Source organism: Phocoena sinus, chromosome 1 (genome assembly GCF_008692025.1).
Source record: "Phocoena sinus isolate mPhoSin1 chromosome 1, mPhoSin1.pri, whole genome shotgun sequence".
Lineage (NCBI taxonomy): Eukaryota > Metazoa > Chordata > Mammalia > Artiodactyla > Phocoenidae > Phocoena > Phocoena sinus.
Window position 1 is genome coordinate 151,008,445 of NC_045763.1, and position 15,240 is coordinate 151,023,684.

Here is a 15,240-nt window from a genome sequence, read left to right on the forward strand (position 1 = left end):
TCACAGAGGCAGGCACGGACGGCCTGGCTCAGAATCTGGACACGCTTCCCAGGCACTTTGGCAGAGCCAGCGCGGGCAGGGCAGGCCTGAGGAGGGAGACAGTTCCTGAGCCCCAACGGAGGCCCTCCCTCTGCAACCCTGCCTGCCCCTGGCCCCTCAAATGCACAGGCCCAGGCACTGATCCACGCACACGGGCACGGGCACACGCGCACACACACAACCACACTCACTCCTATCCGTCTGGCACACCGGTGACGTCTGTGGGCTCAGCAGAGGAGGTGGGTGGCCTCCTGGCCCCAGCCCTCCACGGCCTGCAGCTCCCGGAAGGCCTCAGCCAGCGGGGACCTGGGGCTGTAGTGGGGAAATTAGAGGGCTGGTGGCACGACACAGGGACGCCCCCTATAACAGTTTCCACAAATACCCTTTAACAAACCCCAAACCCTTGTAGTATCCAGACAGGAAAGGGTCTGGGGGGAAGGAGCAGGAATGAGGGCAAGAACAATAAAAGAAGTTTCATAAAAATTCTAAGTCAAATTATTGATAAAACTGCAAAATGAGCACAGGTTCAAGAGCACCTTGCTCCTTCTCTCCACGCCCTCTCAGCCTTCCAGGCTCTCCCTCTCAGAGGTGGCCAGAACCAAAGGCAGAATTCAGCCTATGACGAGGTCCGGGCTCCATGAGGCTGAGGAGGAGGGGAGGCGGGAGTGGACAGTTCTGTGTCTCTTCATTTAAAAAATAGATTCAGGTCACGAGTTATTGCTTGTCCTCCAGTGGAGCAGGACGGGCCCAGCGGCTCAGTGAGCGAGGGCCGCGGCCTCCAGGGCCCGAGCTTTCTTCCGCCTCTTCAGAAGCAGAGGGTTGGATGCGTCTTCAATCTTTTTTATCTTGATCTGCTCATAGTCGACCCGCATCGTGGCCAAGGCACTGGTCATCTCCTCCTGGGGGGGCAGTGACCGAGAGAGCCGTGAGAAGCGACAGGCAAAGCAAGGGCAGGATGCGGGTGACGGGCGGGAGCAGAGGAGACAGAGAGGGCAGGCTGGGTGATGGGCCCAGGGCTGGGTCAACAGAGCCTGGCCACCGTGCTGCCAGCGCTCTCCTAGAGCCCTCCAGCGGCCCCACGGGAAGGCAGAAAGAGCGCCGACCAGGAGTCGGGAGACCTGGGTTCATGTCTGCCCCAGCCAATCACTAGCTGCGTGACCTTGACCAGGTCACCCCCCCCTCTGGGCGTCAATTTCCTCGTCTGCAAAGTGAGGAGATGGTACCAGATGACCTTTCAGGTCCCTTTAGAGACCCAGACAGTAGAGGGCTTGTAGAAAACAGCCACGGCCAACTTTAGACCAAACACAGAACCTCTGCCCACAACCCGGCAGGGAAGTGGCTCAGAGCCGCTGCTCCTGTTGTAACAGGGCCCCCCTGGGGTGAGCGAGTACAGAAGCAACCCCTCTGGGCCAGCACCGCCTCTCACACCCAAGCACCTCGGCGCGCACCCTCTGAGCCCCTCTTGGCCCGTGGTGCCCTCACCTTGACGTCCTCCCACCTCTCCTTGTCCTCCTTCAGGACCCGGCTGGTGTGCAGTGGGGTCTGAGGGACCTTTGTTGATTGCTGGGGACAGAGAAAAGGGTCACGGTGAAAGCCTGGGTGGGGTGGAGCCCCAAGGGACAGTCCCCGTGAACCCAGGCCCCTCCAGCCCACCAGGCTTACCATGATCCAGGGGTGGTTCATGAACTCGGTGATGGTCATCCTCTGGGTGGGCTCTGTCTTCAGCAGGTTCCGGATGAGCATCTTCACTGTGGGGGAAAGCGAGGTGCAGGGAGGGGACAGAGATGGCTAAGGGGTCACCCCCCTTCTGCTTCTCCTTCCCACAGTTTTCAGGGAAAAACCAGATTCAAAGGGGCACGGACACAGACCACCCAAGGAGCTAGCCTTGAAGACCATTAGGGCTCCAGCCCTGACAGCCCCATGCGCCCCATACCCCAGCTCTGCCACAGGCCCTTCACACAGACAGGACGTACCCAGCAGCTGTGGGCCGGGTGCAGATCCACAGCCACGCCACCCACGTGAGACCGCCCCTGCACACGCACACACACCTGCACACACGCACATGTACACGTGGGTTCTCTACCTTCCTCTGATACTTCTGACCATTCTGGGTTGGGGAATTCATACTGGCCCATTCGGATGCGACTCTTCATGCCCGGAGAGATGGCAAGGCCATGGTTGGAATAGAAGGGGGGATACCCACACAGCCTGAGCCGAGAGGAAGTGGGAAGAGAGGGACAGAGCTGATGTTATTTAGGGTCCTGCACCAGGACTAGAGCGCAACACAGGCTTCTTCTTGCAAAGGTCACAGAGAAATTGGGACTCACTGACTCAGGTACAATATACAAAGTCAAGGACAGGGCCCGGGAATGCAACAGTATGTAAACCACACATTTTCCTGCCCATAAGCTAATTTATAGCATTTAGCTGTCAGAATCCACTAAACGCAGAGAGATGGGGACATGCAGGGGATTCTCAGGGCATCTCCCATCCAGAAGGGGAATGCTAATCTTTGCCTCTTCTTCTTATCCCACCCCTACCCCAGCCCAGCCCAGGCCAGCCCAGCCCCACTTCCCCCAGGCCCCTCCCCACGCACTCACAGGATGTACATGATGACACCCAAGGACCACATGTCACAGGACTTGTCATACTTCTCTGGGCCCAGCACTTCTGGAGCTGCAAACCAAAGGTCAACGTGGGTGGGCCTGGCCCTCAGAACACTGGGATCCACCGCAGTTCCTCGGTGGCTGGTGCTCCCCATCCAACCCTTCAGCCCATCTTGATGGGACCTTAGCTGGGCTGGGAAGGGGAACAGTCATAGCCCAGACCCAGGGCTGGACAAAGGAGACCAGAAGACCCTTCTCCAAGAGAGCCCTAGGGCTAGAATCTCAAGATAAAACAAGCCTTGAACTGCAAGAGCATTTCAGACTGCCACTTAATTTGACAAACGCATTTTGAGAGTTTATTCTGTGCCAGTCAGCTGGGGCTCCTGAACCAAATCTGCATCCCAGACTCCACTGGGAATCTGATGGGAATGACAGCTCTACTCAGGAAAAGCGTGCATGTGTGCAAAATGCCACCCATAATCTCAGGCAGATGATTTCCTATAATGCTTCAGTCCCAGCTGAGTTCTGACGAGCCCTAGTTTGGGTCAGGTCACACCAGAACCAGTGCTAGAAAGGGCCTGAGGATTCAACTCTCCTAGGACCTGTGGCCCTGAGACCGGCAAGAGGAGGGCTTGAGAAAAGCTCTGGGGAAGACAAGCTCCCCAGGCCTCCTCTGGACTTACCCACATAGTATGGCGTGTAACAAGGAGTGGTCAGAGAGTTGTGGCTGGTGGTTTCCTTGGCAAAGCCAAAATCAGTGAGTTTGAGAATGGCGTTGGGCCTTTTGGAGGTGTATAAGAGATTCTCAGGCTACAGAGAGAGAGAAATAAATAGAACCTCTGCTGAACCTGTGAGGGGCTATCACTCCCTCCCTCCCTTCCTCCCTTCCTTCCTTTCTGCCTCCATTCAACAACCATTTGTCCAGCCCCTGTGATCTGCACAGCTGACAGTGACGACCCTCAGCTCCCTGCCTCCCAAGAGCTTATAGCGTGCATGGGAGTCGGACACTGATGCAGAGAACCGCAGTGAACACTGCAGTGACACAGAGACCGAAGGTGCGGCGGTGAGGTGTGGCTGAGGAGCACCGCAGGGTGAGGGTGGCCTCACAAGGCTTCATGACTGGGGTAGGGGTTTGCCCAGCAAGGGCAGGGCCTGCGGGGTAGAGAGTGGCACTCCGCCCCACTCTCGTTCAGGAACCAGGCAGCGGGGATGCACCGCAGGATGACTCTGGGGACCCTCCCTAGGGTCACCACGACCCTGACCCCTATGGCCTCCATGGCACCTGAGTTCGGGGGACTGAGGGGGGGACAAAAAGAACAGCTGGTACCTTGACATCCCGATGCGCGATGTTGATTGAGTGTAAGTACTGGATCGCCTCGCCGATGCTCTTCATGATCTCTGATGCCTCTGCAGAGAAGAGAGAACAGGGGAGCGGGAAGGAGACTCACAAGATGTGTCATTAGCTTGGAACACCCAATACACCAATCCCCCCACACAGCCTAAGGCTCCCTACGTCCACCCCCGCCCCCCAGAAACCAGGGAATGAGGAGCAGCCCTGGCTCAGCTGAGGAAGAAGGCCCCAGCGGTGAGCCGGAGAAGGCAGCAGGCCTCCGCACCTCTCACGAGAGCCCCTTCAGACACCCCGTGCCCCTGCCTGCCCGAGCCCAGGCCCCACAACAGACCCTTTCTACCTCTTTCTGTGAATGCCTGGTCTCCTCGATCCTGGATTCGGCTGAAGAGCTCTCCACCATCCAAACTGAAACAAAGCCACAGTCAGATCTGAGGACATAGCATCCCACTAGCACTCTCCCCACTGCCCCTCCAAAAATCAGGCATCTACATTTTAAGCTTCAGAGTCCCCATCCGGCAGTCCTCAGAAGGTGGGGGGCCTGGGTGGGGAGTGGGATCAGGCTGGGCCAGGAGTAAAGCGGAAGGGCTGCTCACCACTCCATGACAATCAGCAGGCACTTCCTCCCCGCGTACAGGTTCTCATAGACGTCCACGATCCGCACAATGTGTGGGCACTGGGAGGCCCGCCAGTGCAGCTCCACCTCCCGGCGGGCCTTGGGGCAGTCCTGCAGCATCTGCAAGCCGAGTGCCTCCTGAGTAATCTCAGCGGGGCAGCCGGCTGCTGCACCACCTGCATGCACCTACCGGAAGGCCTGGCCCACACACTTGCCCGCATCCCCACCGACACACCACCGACTCTCCCTACCTGGGTCCAACACCAGCCCTTAGCACTTTCCCTGCACTTCCTTCTCCTAAGCCCCGACTCAGAGCTCTGCAGCTCCCTCATCTGCTCTAAAAGGAACCTCAAGATGACCCCTCGTGGGGTCTCGACAGCTACTCTGAGACCACCCTTGACCATTCAGGGGAAAGGCCCAGCTATGGGCATGAAGTCTATTCCAGAAGGCGAGCAGAATGGAACATTGGGAGACAGAGGGTAAAGGACACCTGGGCAGAAAGACAGACCGAGAAAAACCCAAACAACAATGGAAAGGGGCCTAGAGACAGGGGAGACTCCAGATCAGTTAGAAAAGGTACCTCCAAGATCCCTAAACCCAGCATATCAAATCCCGAGCAATGTCCTTTCAACCAACAGATAGCCTCAGGAGTCAGCCCGGTGTGGTCTGAATCCTGGTTCTTACTAGATCTGCAACCTTGAGCAAGTTACTTAACTCACGGTCCTCGTCCTTGTCCCCTCTTCGTCCATGCACCAGGTGGCCAGGGGTATTAAAGCAGCCTGGTGCCCTCACCTCCCTCAAGGGCTGAATCTTTTTTTTTTTAACATCTTTATTGGTGTACAATTGCTTTACAATGATGTGTTAGTTTCTGCTTTACAATAAAGGGAATCAGCCATACGTATACATATATCCCCATATCCCCTCCTTCTTGAGCCTCCCTCCCACCCTCCCTATCCCACCCCTCTAGGTGGACACAAAGCACCTAGCTGATCTCCCTGTGCTATGCGGCTGCTTCCCACTAGCTATCTATTTTACATTTGAGAGTGTATATATATGTCCATGTCACTCTCTCACTTCATCCCAGCCCATCCTTCCCCCTCCCCGTGTCCTCAAGTCCATTCTCTACGTCTGCGTCTTTATTCCTGTCCTGAAGGGCTGAATCTTGACTAGTCTAAGCCAGGCCCTTTACTAAGACCTGACACTGGTCAAGAAGAACTTTATAGGAAGTCTGCTGAGAGGCCTCTTAAAAGGAGCACAGGAATGCACACCACCTCTCCTGCACATGACACCTGGTGCCATGGCAGTCATCTTGGTACCAAGAGGTACCCTGGGGCGGTGGGTGATGCATCAGGAGCACTAAGAGACCTTCTGGAAAGTGCATGAAGCTTGGTGAGTAAGATCAGATGGCCAGGACGGAGCCAGATTACAGAGGGCAGGGAAAAGCAAACACAGGAATTTCCAAAAATAAAACTAACATTCAGTTATGCTATGGTCTATGATATGCTGGTCCTTTCCTAATCGTACAATGGCTGCCCATTTTACAGGATGTGGAAACTGAGGCTCAGAGAAGTAGTGTGTCCCAGGCTCAGTTCCTGGGGAAAGGCAGAGCCCGGGGTTGGAAACCAGGCCTGGTGGATTCCAAAGCGTAAACCTTTTCCACGATAACACGCAACTTTCAGAGGAGGGGCAGAGACCGAGACTTGTCAGTCTCAGATCACCAAATGCAAACTGGCTTTGCAGAGGCAGTCTCCCAACAGGGGCCAAGATAATTCAGTGTCCTAGGGAGCAGGCAGAAGACAAGGTCGCCATGGGGTCACACTGCCACCTGGTGGCCATCTAAGGACACTGCACAGGTCCTGAGTTTTGCCACCTTCAACTTCATTTATTTGGATGGACCAAGGAAAAAGGTTATTTTCCTTTCCCATGCACTATGAGAAGGAGGAGGAGACGTTGGCCAATCTCATTTGCATGTATCTCAATTCAACAATCATTTATCGAGCTCCTACTAGGCCACACACTGTGCTAGATGTCAAGACCAAATAGAAGAGTCCCAATCTGAAAGAACTCAAACTGGGGGGTGAGGGCATGAGGGGAGGTAGACACACAGAAAATGCTTCTAATCCAGAGATAATGTGCTATAAGACTGATAAGTTCAAAGGGTTCAAGAGAAAAAGTTCTCAGAGCACCCAAAATAGAAAGACCTCTATCGCCCCCTACAGGCACATAGGAACTGAAGCCCAGAGAGGAAGAATTGAAGTCGTCAAACTTACTCAGAGGCAACATGAGGTCATTGGATTTACAATCATGAGAAACTTGGGCTTGGTCTGGAATTTGTCAATTTCTGGTTGCATAGCCTTGGAGAGGCTATTACCTTTCTAAGCCTGTTCCACATTTGTAAGTTGGGGGTTAAAATACCTGCCTGGCCCCCTCCCTCAGAGAGCCATTGCAAGCATCTAATGAAAGAATACCTCTAAGTGTGGTTTGTTATCAGAAAGGCACTCACCACTGTAAACCATCAGCATAACTGCCACTGCACAGGGGCCCTCTCCATCACCTCTGAGTTGAGGCTGGAACATCCTGATACAACCAAGAAACCCTGATATATACAAGTCACCAGCAAGACTATAGGCTGGGTTTCTGTCTGCAGCCGGTGACCACCGCCTGGAAACCAGCTCTGTGCTGTAACCAACCACAGCTGTGCTAAATGAGGACACACCAAGGCCCAAACCCAAGTGCATGCCCCTCGGCCCCTCCTAAACTCAGCACACACCGCAGGTTCTGCTTGCTCTCTTTGCTATAGACACGTTAGCGTGTGTGGCATTAGGTAAAAGAGAATCTACAGCCAGAACGCCTGGGTTCACATTCCACCTCCAGGTTTACACACAATTCCTTACCTGGCAGAGGAGCTGGATTGGCCTAGCACAACAAACCTGGTCTTGGGAATCGCACACAATTTGCATCCCAGTTCTGCACTTCCCAGCTTGTGTCAGGCAAGCCAATCTACATTTCTGAAAAGGGTTTCCTCATCTGTAAAACTAGATTCAATGTGGCAAAGTAAGAAAATTGGAAAAAGCAAGTATTTTTAAATTCTAAGAGAAACATAGTAAGAATTTCCCATGAAGACTGGTAATTGACAGCCAGGTATGTATTTATCAGAAATCCTTGACTGGATATAAAAACCAGCCCATGCAATGAAGGCAAGACCTTCAACCCAGTCAGGAGGACAGGCTGGCTGACATCACAGGGGCAAAGCCATTAAGAGCCAAAGAGACTTTGTAGACAGCTGTTGGGTACAGAAGCCTGGAGAGAGGAAAGCAAGAATGTGCTAATCTGGAGTACCCGGCTAAGTAAAGATCAGCAAGGGGGCTGCTGAGCTCTGAGCCAGAGAAGAGTCAGGGAGAGAAAACAGGATTCCCCGGGTGCTGCCAGGGGCCACCAGCAGAGGAACATAGCAGGTTCAACCAGAAGCCAAGAGAGTCATGTGGGAAAGGCTCCTACCTCTTTGGCCTGGACAAGGACAGTGGGGGCGAAAGGGCCCAGAACCACAGCCTTGAGGGCTCATGTCTGAAGGAAAGAAGGGTCTTCCCATCAAAAAGCCACAGGCCCTGAGACAAGGAATGCCTGAAAGGGATTATAAAATATTTTAAGCCCATGCTAAGCCTGGAATGGATACTGCAACTTGCCTCGGCCCCCCTGTAGTTTGCATCTGAAATTCCCTTGCTCTGTAGAGAAGGTCAACTGTTGCATGTGCTAGATAGCAATGCAATAGGCAAGGTCACCTACCTACCAAGTATGGCGGGGGGCCAGGGACCAGGCCACAGAGCCCATTGCCTGGGGAGGAACCTCTAGGGTAATGGTGGCAATGAGGGAGCTGTGGGAGCTCTCCCAAAATACTGTTCCATTACCATGCAATCCGGCAATCCCAATCCTGGGCATATATCCAGAAAAGAGGAAAATTCTAATTCAAAAGATACATGCACCCCAATGTTCACAGCAGTGCTATTTACAATAGCCAAGACATGTAAGCAACCTAAATCACCATGCCAACAGATGAATGGATAAAGAAGATGTGGTATATATATGCAATGGAATACTACTCATCCATTAAAAAGAACGAAATAATGCCATTTGCAGCAACATGGATGGACCTAGAGATTGTCATATTAAGTGAAGTAAGTCAGAAAGAGAAAGACAAATATCATACGATATCACCTATACATGGAGTCTTAAAAAAATGATACAAATGAACTTATCTATGAAACAGAAACAGACTCACAGAGAAGAGACTTGTGGTTGTCAAGAGGGAGCGGGGTGGGGGAGGGATGGAGTGGGAATTTGGGATGCAAACTAGTATATATAGAATGGATAAACAACAAGGACAGCACAGGGAACTCTATTCAATATTCTGTGATTACCTAAATGAGAAAAGAATCTAAAAAAGAATGAATACATGTAGATGTATAAGTGAATCCCTTTGCTGTACACCTGAAACTAACACAACATTGTAAATCAACAATACACCAATAAAATTAAAAAAAAAAAAATACTGTTCCATGCCTGTCTTTGCCGGAACGTGGAGGGAAGAGGATGGTGCCCCTTATATCTGCCACCAAACCTTCCATCATGGGGCCACATGAAAAGACTCAGGAGTAATCAGCATCCTAGGCCTAGGTGAGCCAGAGAAAAGGAGGGAAACAGAGGCTGGGGCCTGAAGCACAGCTCACCAACAAGGCAGATCTGAGGACAAGACAGGAAGGAACAAGCCCCAGGTCCCAAGGCATCATCCCCTTCACAAGCTCCACCGCTTACCAAGTGTGTGAACTTGGGGAAGTGTTTAATCCCTTTGTGCTGTAGTTTCCTTATCTCTTAAATAGGATAATAATAGTACCTACCTATATTAAATGGATTAATACATATGCATTATGTAAATTACTAAGAACGGTGCTTGGCACATAGTAAGCACTGCATTAGTGTTTGCTAATATATTGTTCTGCCCCCCAAACCACCCCCCACAGTGTGCCAGAGTCCCACTGGGGTGGGCAGCTGGGATCTCGCTCACACCCATCTCATTTAAGGTGCTATTAATAGCTCCAGGCGCTGGGTGGAGGGGGACTGGGAGAGAAGCGGGCTTAGGCATCCCTAAGCCTCCCTCCCACATCACCTAACTAGACAGCTGGGGGTGGGGCGCACATGTCCTGAGAGAATGAAGCCATCCATCCCTTCCCAAGACTGATTTGGTGCCAATAGTGATGCAAAAGTCTGAATCAGGCAGAGCGTGGTGCATCTTGGTAAATAAGACCTCCTCTGCACTCCCAGCAGGAAGGGCACCAACCCTGCTGTGGGCCAGGCTCACCCACTCCCCTCCCTACCACAAGGAGGGGGCTGACCTGGGCACTCTGCAGGCCAGAAGAAACGAGGAGGACTTGGGAAGGAGAGGTGCTGCTGTGGGCTGAGTCCTAGCAAGCTCCTTAGCACAGAGCTGGCAGCAAGCAAGGAGCAGCTGAAAAGGAGCAGGGAGAAGGGAGCCCCTGCTTCCAGGGAGGGCTCTGAGTTAAAACGTGTGCTAAGCACTTCCAATGGGGAGCCCTCAGACCCGCCCCAATAGGACACATCCTATTTTATAAATGAGAAAACATAGGCTCAGAGGAGCTACGCGATCACTTCAAGGTCTGAGCTGGCTGTCCCCAGCAGGGCTGGAATCTGAACCCCAATCTCACTGCTCCCAAAGCCTCTTTCCCACCACCCCGTGGTAAGGCAAAGGGTACAACATCTGCCCAAGACTGTCCATGATACCAACAGCCAAAATGGGGGCTGTACACAGGCCTTAAAGTACAAACCAACCTTTAACTTTGAAATTCCAGAATTCAAGAACTGTAGAATTTTAGAATTTACCCTATGGCACTAATCTTAGGTGGAGCTTTAAGGCTATGTATATTCCAAGAGTTGTTTACCTTAACTAGAAATGGCCAGCAAACTGAATGCCCAGCAACAAGCAACAGAGGTTGCTTTTTCAAAAAGAGTTTATCTATACACTCTTCAATCATTAAAATGATGTTTCGGAAGAATATTTAATGCGAAATGGATTCCTAAATGTCTCAGTCACCTTGTCGCTATCAGCAGTAGCACCTTATTTTTTTTCTTTTGCAGCACAATTCCCAATCTGAAATTTCCTTAAATTTATCTGACAGTATGTGAAAAAGCAACCTACAAAGCTTTAGGTACAGTACGGTTCTGTATGTATATCTATCTATATTCGTGTGTGTATGTATATGTACACAGATGTATATAGTATGTGTATGTGTGTATATATACACATATATATGGAAGTGCATTCACAGTACAATGTTAATATTGGTAATTATATATCTGAAAGATAGGATTACAGGTGCCTTATTTTCTTTATTATAACTTAATTTTCTAAGTGACTTACAATTAGCATATATACTTTTAAAGAGGCAAAGAAGCTTACTCTCCCAATTTTACTTGGAGGCTGTCACCCATACCCCCAGGCCCTGTGGCCAGGGAACAGCAGCTATGGGCTTCCAAGCAGTTCTGCCAGGTGGCTTAGCCACAGACCAGGGGCTGCCCAGTCGAGTCTTGAGCAAGAAAGCAGCTCATGCCCAGTGGGCGCTGGATGCTGCACAGCCCTCCTCTAAGGAGAGGAGAAGAGCAGAACTGTAGTGCAACCTACACAGTCACTCTCTGTCCTGCTCCAGCTCCACCTGGCCCTTGACCTAGCCTCCCCAGCTCTCCAGCTAGGAGTGGGGCATCCATGTCTGGCTCAAAAATCCCTGGACCCCTACTTTCAACCTGAAACCTACAACACTGGGCCCCCAGAGCCCTGAACAGTGAACAAGGAGGTTATGAGGAGTCACAAGGCTGCAGGACCAGGACATGCTGTCCTGGTATCATGTGTTATCTCTCTAAAGAGCCAGGTCCCTCCAAAGCCCCCGTCCCTGGCTCTGCAGCCATTGAGGGGATGGGGAGACATGTGGCATTCACAGCACTTGACCTCACCTACCCAGATTGCCATCACTTGGCAAACCCGGAGTGCCTGGCACGTGCCACACGCTGGTTTGGAAGGTGCTGGGAAACAACAGAGAACACTACAAATAAGGCCTGTACCCCCATGGAGCTTACATTTTAGTGCAGGAAGCACACAACAAGATTTTTTAAAAAATTTTTTAATTACACATCATGTTTTGTGCTATAAAGGACATAAATTGTGTGCTGCCACAATACCTCCCAAATTTCAGAGAGACGAAACGCTGGAGAGAGGTGTCACACATCTCTTTTCACCTAGCCCAGCTCGGGAGCATAAGACATGACAAACAGATAAGTCTTGGTTGAAATGATGATTTTCCTCTACATCTATAGGGGCAGCAAGAGTATCTCCCTCTTCTAGAACCTCTGCACAGCTCAGAGAGGAGCAACTGATGGGCCTCCCCTAGGAAGTGATCGAAACAAACAAATCTAACAGCAGATTTTTTTCGATCTTAGAAGGTCACTGAAAATAAAGACACACAGAAGTACATCACCGGGTCCCTCATGTTGGCACACACATTCCCAAACATTTGGTTGGGAGGTAAAAGCGGTTTTCTATTTTGCTAACTGATTTTCATTAATGTGATGGGGGGAAATCCCGACCTAAAACAAAGCTAAAACTTAAAATGGGGAAGGAAACCAGTACAAAAAGCCTTTAAAAGCACTGAGCCACACTGCCCAGAAGATGACCTTCCCTGTGGTCCCCACCCTCGCCCTCGCTCTTACTCTCCAGGACCTTCCCTGGGGAGCCACAAAGGACCAACCTTCAACCAAAAGACAAGAGGCTTAGAAGTTACACTGTAAATGACAACGTCTTTTAAATACTTGCAACACATGACAGATAAAAGGTTAACTTAACTCTGGCAAATCAATGGTAAAAGATTAACAATCCAATATAAAAATGGCCAAAGAATAAGAACAGGCAGTTCAAAGCAAAAGAAACACAAACCAAAGATGCTCGATGCAAGTCATTAAAAGAGAAATGTTTATAAAAAACAGTAACAATAACTTCACCAGAATGGCAAATTTTTTTTTAATGTTTGACCAAAAACGGAACAAAAGAGGAACTTCCCTGGCTGTCCAGTGGTTAGGACTCCAAGCTTCCACTGCAGGGGGCACGGGTTCGATCCCTGGTCGGGGAACTAAGATCCTGCAAGCCGTGAGGCCAAAAAACAAACAAACAAACAAACTCCTGAGTTTACGCAAAGATTGCTGAGGAAAAGGCACTCTCTCATACACTCAACAGGGATATAAACTAGTATATTTTTGGCTATATCTATCAAAATTGTAAATGTTCAAACCTTAGGCCCAATAATTACTTAGCTAGGAAATCATCCTACAAATACGTTCCTAAAGTATCTTAATGGCAAAAAAATTGGTCAGAACCTAAATGTCTACGATTGAGGAGATGGTCAGATAAATGGCAGCATCTGCATATAACCAACCGAGTGTGGCACAGCCTGCTGAAAGAGCGCAGCAGGGTTGCATCCGCCACTGTGAGGGGAACTGGGTGTTAATAAATGGAAAAGCAGACAAAGAACATGATGATACTTCGGCTTTTTTGCTTCTGTTCTATTTTTTTTTTTTAATGGAGCTGCATTCACATTACTTAAGTAACTTTTAAAGTATGTTCACATAGACAAGAAGCAAACACACCAAAAGGTTCATTAGTGGTTATTCATAAATGGTGGTAATACAGGTAGCATTTTCTTTTTTGTGTTTCTTCAATTTCCAAAAATAAAAATGTACCAAACAGAATGTAAAATATACCACTTGGGTGGTTTTGTTGTTTTGTTGTTTTGTTTAAGGCAGAGGGAGAAGATATACAGACACGTCGATGCTTAACGTTTTTCTGGAGGTATCTACCCCCTAAAACATCGACAGAGTTGACCCCAGGGGAGTAGGCACTAGAGAGAAGCTAGTACCATTTTCCATTTTTTCCCCTTTTCATTTTATATCTTTCTATATTGTTTGGATTTCTACCATCTGCGTGTATTTCTTCTTAAAAATTAAGTCTAGGGATTCTCAGGGGCAGTATGCTTTGGTCCTATATTTGACCCCCAGCCTGAGTGCCCCAGAAGCAAGCTGACCTGCTTGTTAGAGCAGGAGGTGGGTGGAGATGGGGATACCATGCTGACCTTGGAGGGGGAAAGAGGACCTGCTGGAACTCAGAGTATGAGGGGAACCCAGGTGACAGAAAGACCTGGCATCTTCCTGGAGAGTATAGCCCAAATATGATAAAGAGCAGGCTGAGGCCCCAAACCGCTACTGCTGACCACTTCTGACTTATTTGGAAATGAGTCCTGCACACAGCAGGGATGTCAACCACGGTGGAGTCTTGGAAAGGAAAGTGAAAGGCTACAGGACACAGATATTTCTGTTTCTTCCAGCCAACTTTGAAAGAGAAAGAAGAATCTTCGTGTATACCGCACCAACCATGCGTCAGGTGCACTTTATATATAGAAAATATGCTATATTTAAGCCTCCTAACAGGCCTCTGGAATAGAGCCAATGGCTGACTCCATTTACAGGTGTGGCAACCAGGGCTGGCGAGGTAACTTGCCCAAGGTCACACAGCTAGTGACTGACAGAGCCAGGATTCAACCCAATTCAGACTCTAACCTCCAGGTCCCTTTTTTCACTACAAACGAGGCTTTGACAAACAAACCCTGAGCTGCTGATATTAGTGTACTGTTACCCTGTCTCCTTCCTCCTAAAGGCCTCCTTTCCCTGCTCTGTCTGCTGGTCAGCCCCATTTATCTCTGCATCCGTCAGGTCCAGCACAGAGCTTAGTGCAGAGGAGCTGCAACACACACTTACTGATTAAATGGGCAGACTGTGTATCAGAACAATTCTATAGGCCATGGCTTACAGCAGGATACAAGGCATCTTTCCCCCGGACACAGGGTAGATGACGGGAGGAAGGAAACACACTAGGCTCTCCAAGTTGGCTGTAAGCTAAAATCTGAGTGGCAGGGAGAAAAAATGCTCTGCTCTTTGTAGTATGTAGGTATGACTTTACGAAACCCACAGAGATGGACTATTAAGAGAAAATAAGACAGAAGGAGGTCACGAACACAGCTTCTGGTCCACACGTAGCTCCCATCCATTTGACCCTATACAACTGACAAAGCAAATATAAATTTTCAATTGGAAGTGATAAATGCCACTCATCTTCATCACCCCAGTTTAGCGGAATGAGACTCAAGGCATGTATACCTTAATCAACAGATCTAACGGGAGGTGGAGGGAGTCGAGAGAGAAAGTAGAAGAGAAGGGTCTTACAAATCACACACACACACACACACACACACACACACACACACACACACACACAACCACCCCTGACAACAATTCCACACACCTAAGACTGGAGGACAGCTGCGTGAAAAGAGAAGGAAAAAGAACAATAAGTAGCTATTGTGGTAACGTGGTAGAAGATATGAACCACTCTTTCCTACACAGTTTACAAAATGGCCCAGATGCAAGACAGAACTCAAATCACCCACCATGAGCACGAGGACATCTGCGAGAGAGACTAAGTCTTTTTCTGCCAAGAGCAGGGCACCTGATACATTCCTGTCTTG

The 15,240-nt window shown here is 49.9% G+C and overlaps 1 protein-coding gene across 1 annotated transcript in view; it reads right to left on the reverse strand.

Moving 5' to 3' along the window:
• Positions 1-507: 507 nt before the first annotated feature.
• Positions 508-15,240, reverse strand: part of MAPKAPK2 (MAPK activated protein kinase 2) — a 44,178-nt gene continuing 29,445 nt past the window's right edge. Inside the window, exons 2-10 of the mRNA XM_032627373.1 lie at positions 4,590-4,729; positions 4,337-4,401; positions 3,973-4,052; positions 3,329-3,455; positions 2,640-2,715; positions 2,123-2,247; positions 1,702-1,787; positions 1,522-1,602; positions 508-938 (exon numbers count right to left, since the gene is read on the reverse strand). Coding sequence (XP_032483264.1) covers positions 795-938; positions 1,522-1,602; positions 1,702-1,787; positions 2,123-2,247; positions 2,640-2,715; positions 3,329-3,455; positions 3,973-4,052; positions 4,337-4,401; positions 4,590-4,729 — 924 coding nt within the window. The 3' untranslated portion in view covers positions 508-794. The remainder of the gene's footprint in view (positions 939-1,521; positions 1,603-1,701; positions 1,788-2,122; positions 2,248-2,639; positions 2,716-3,328; positions 3,456-3,972; positions 4,053-4,336; positions 4,402-4,589; positions 4,730-15,240) is intronic.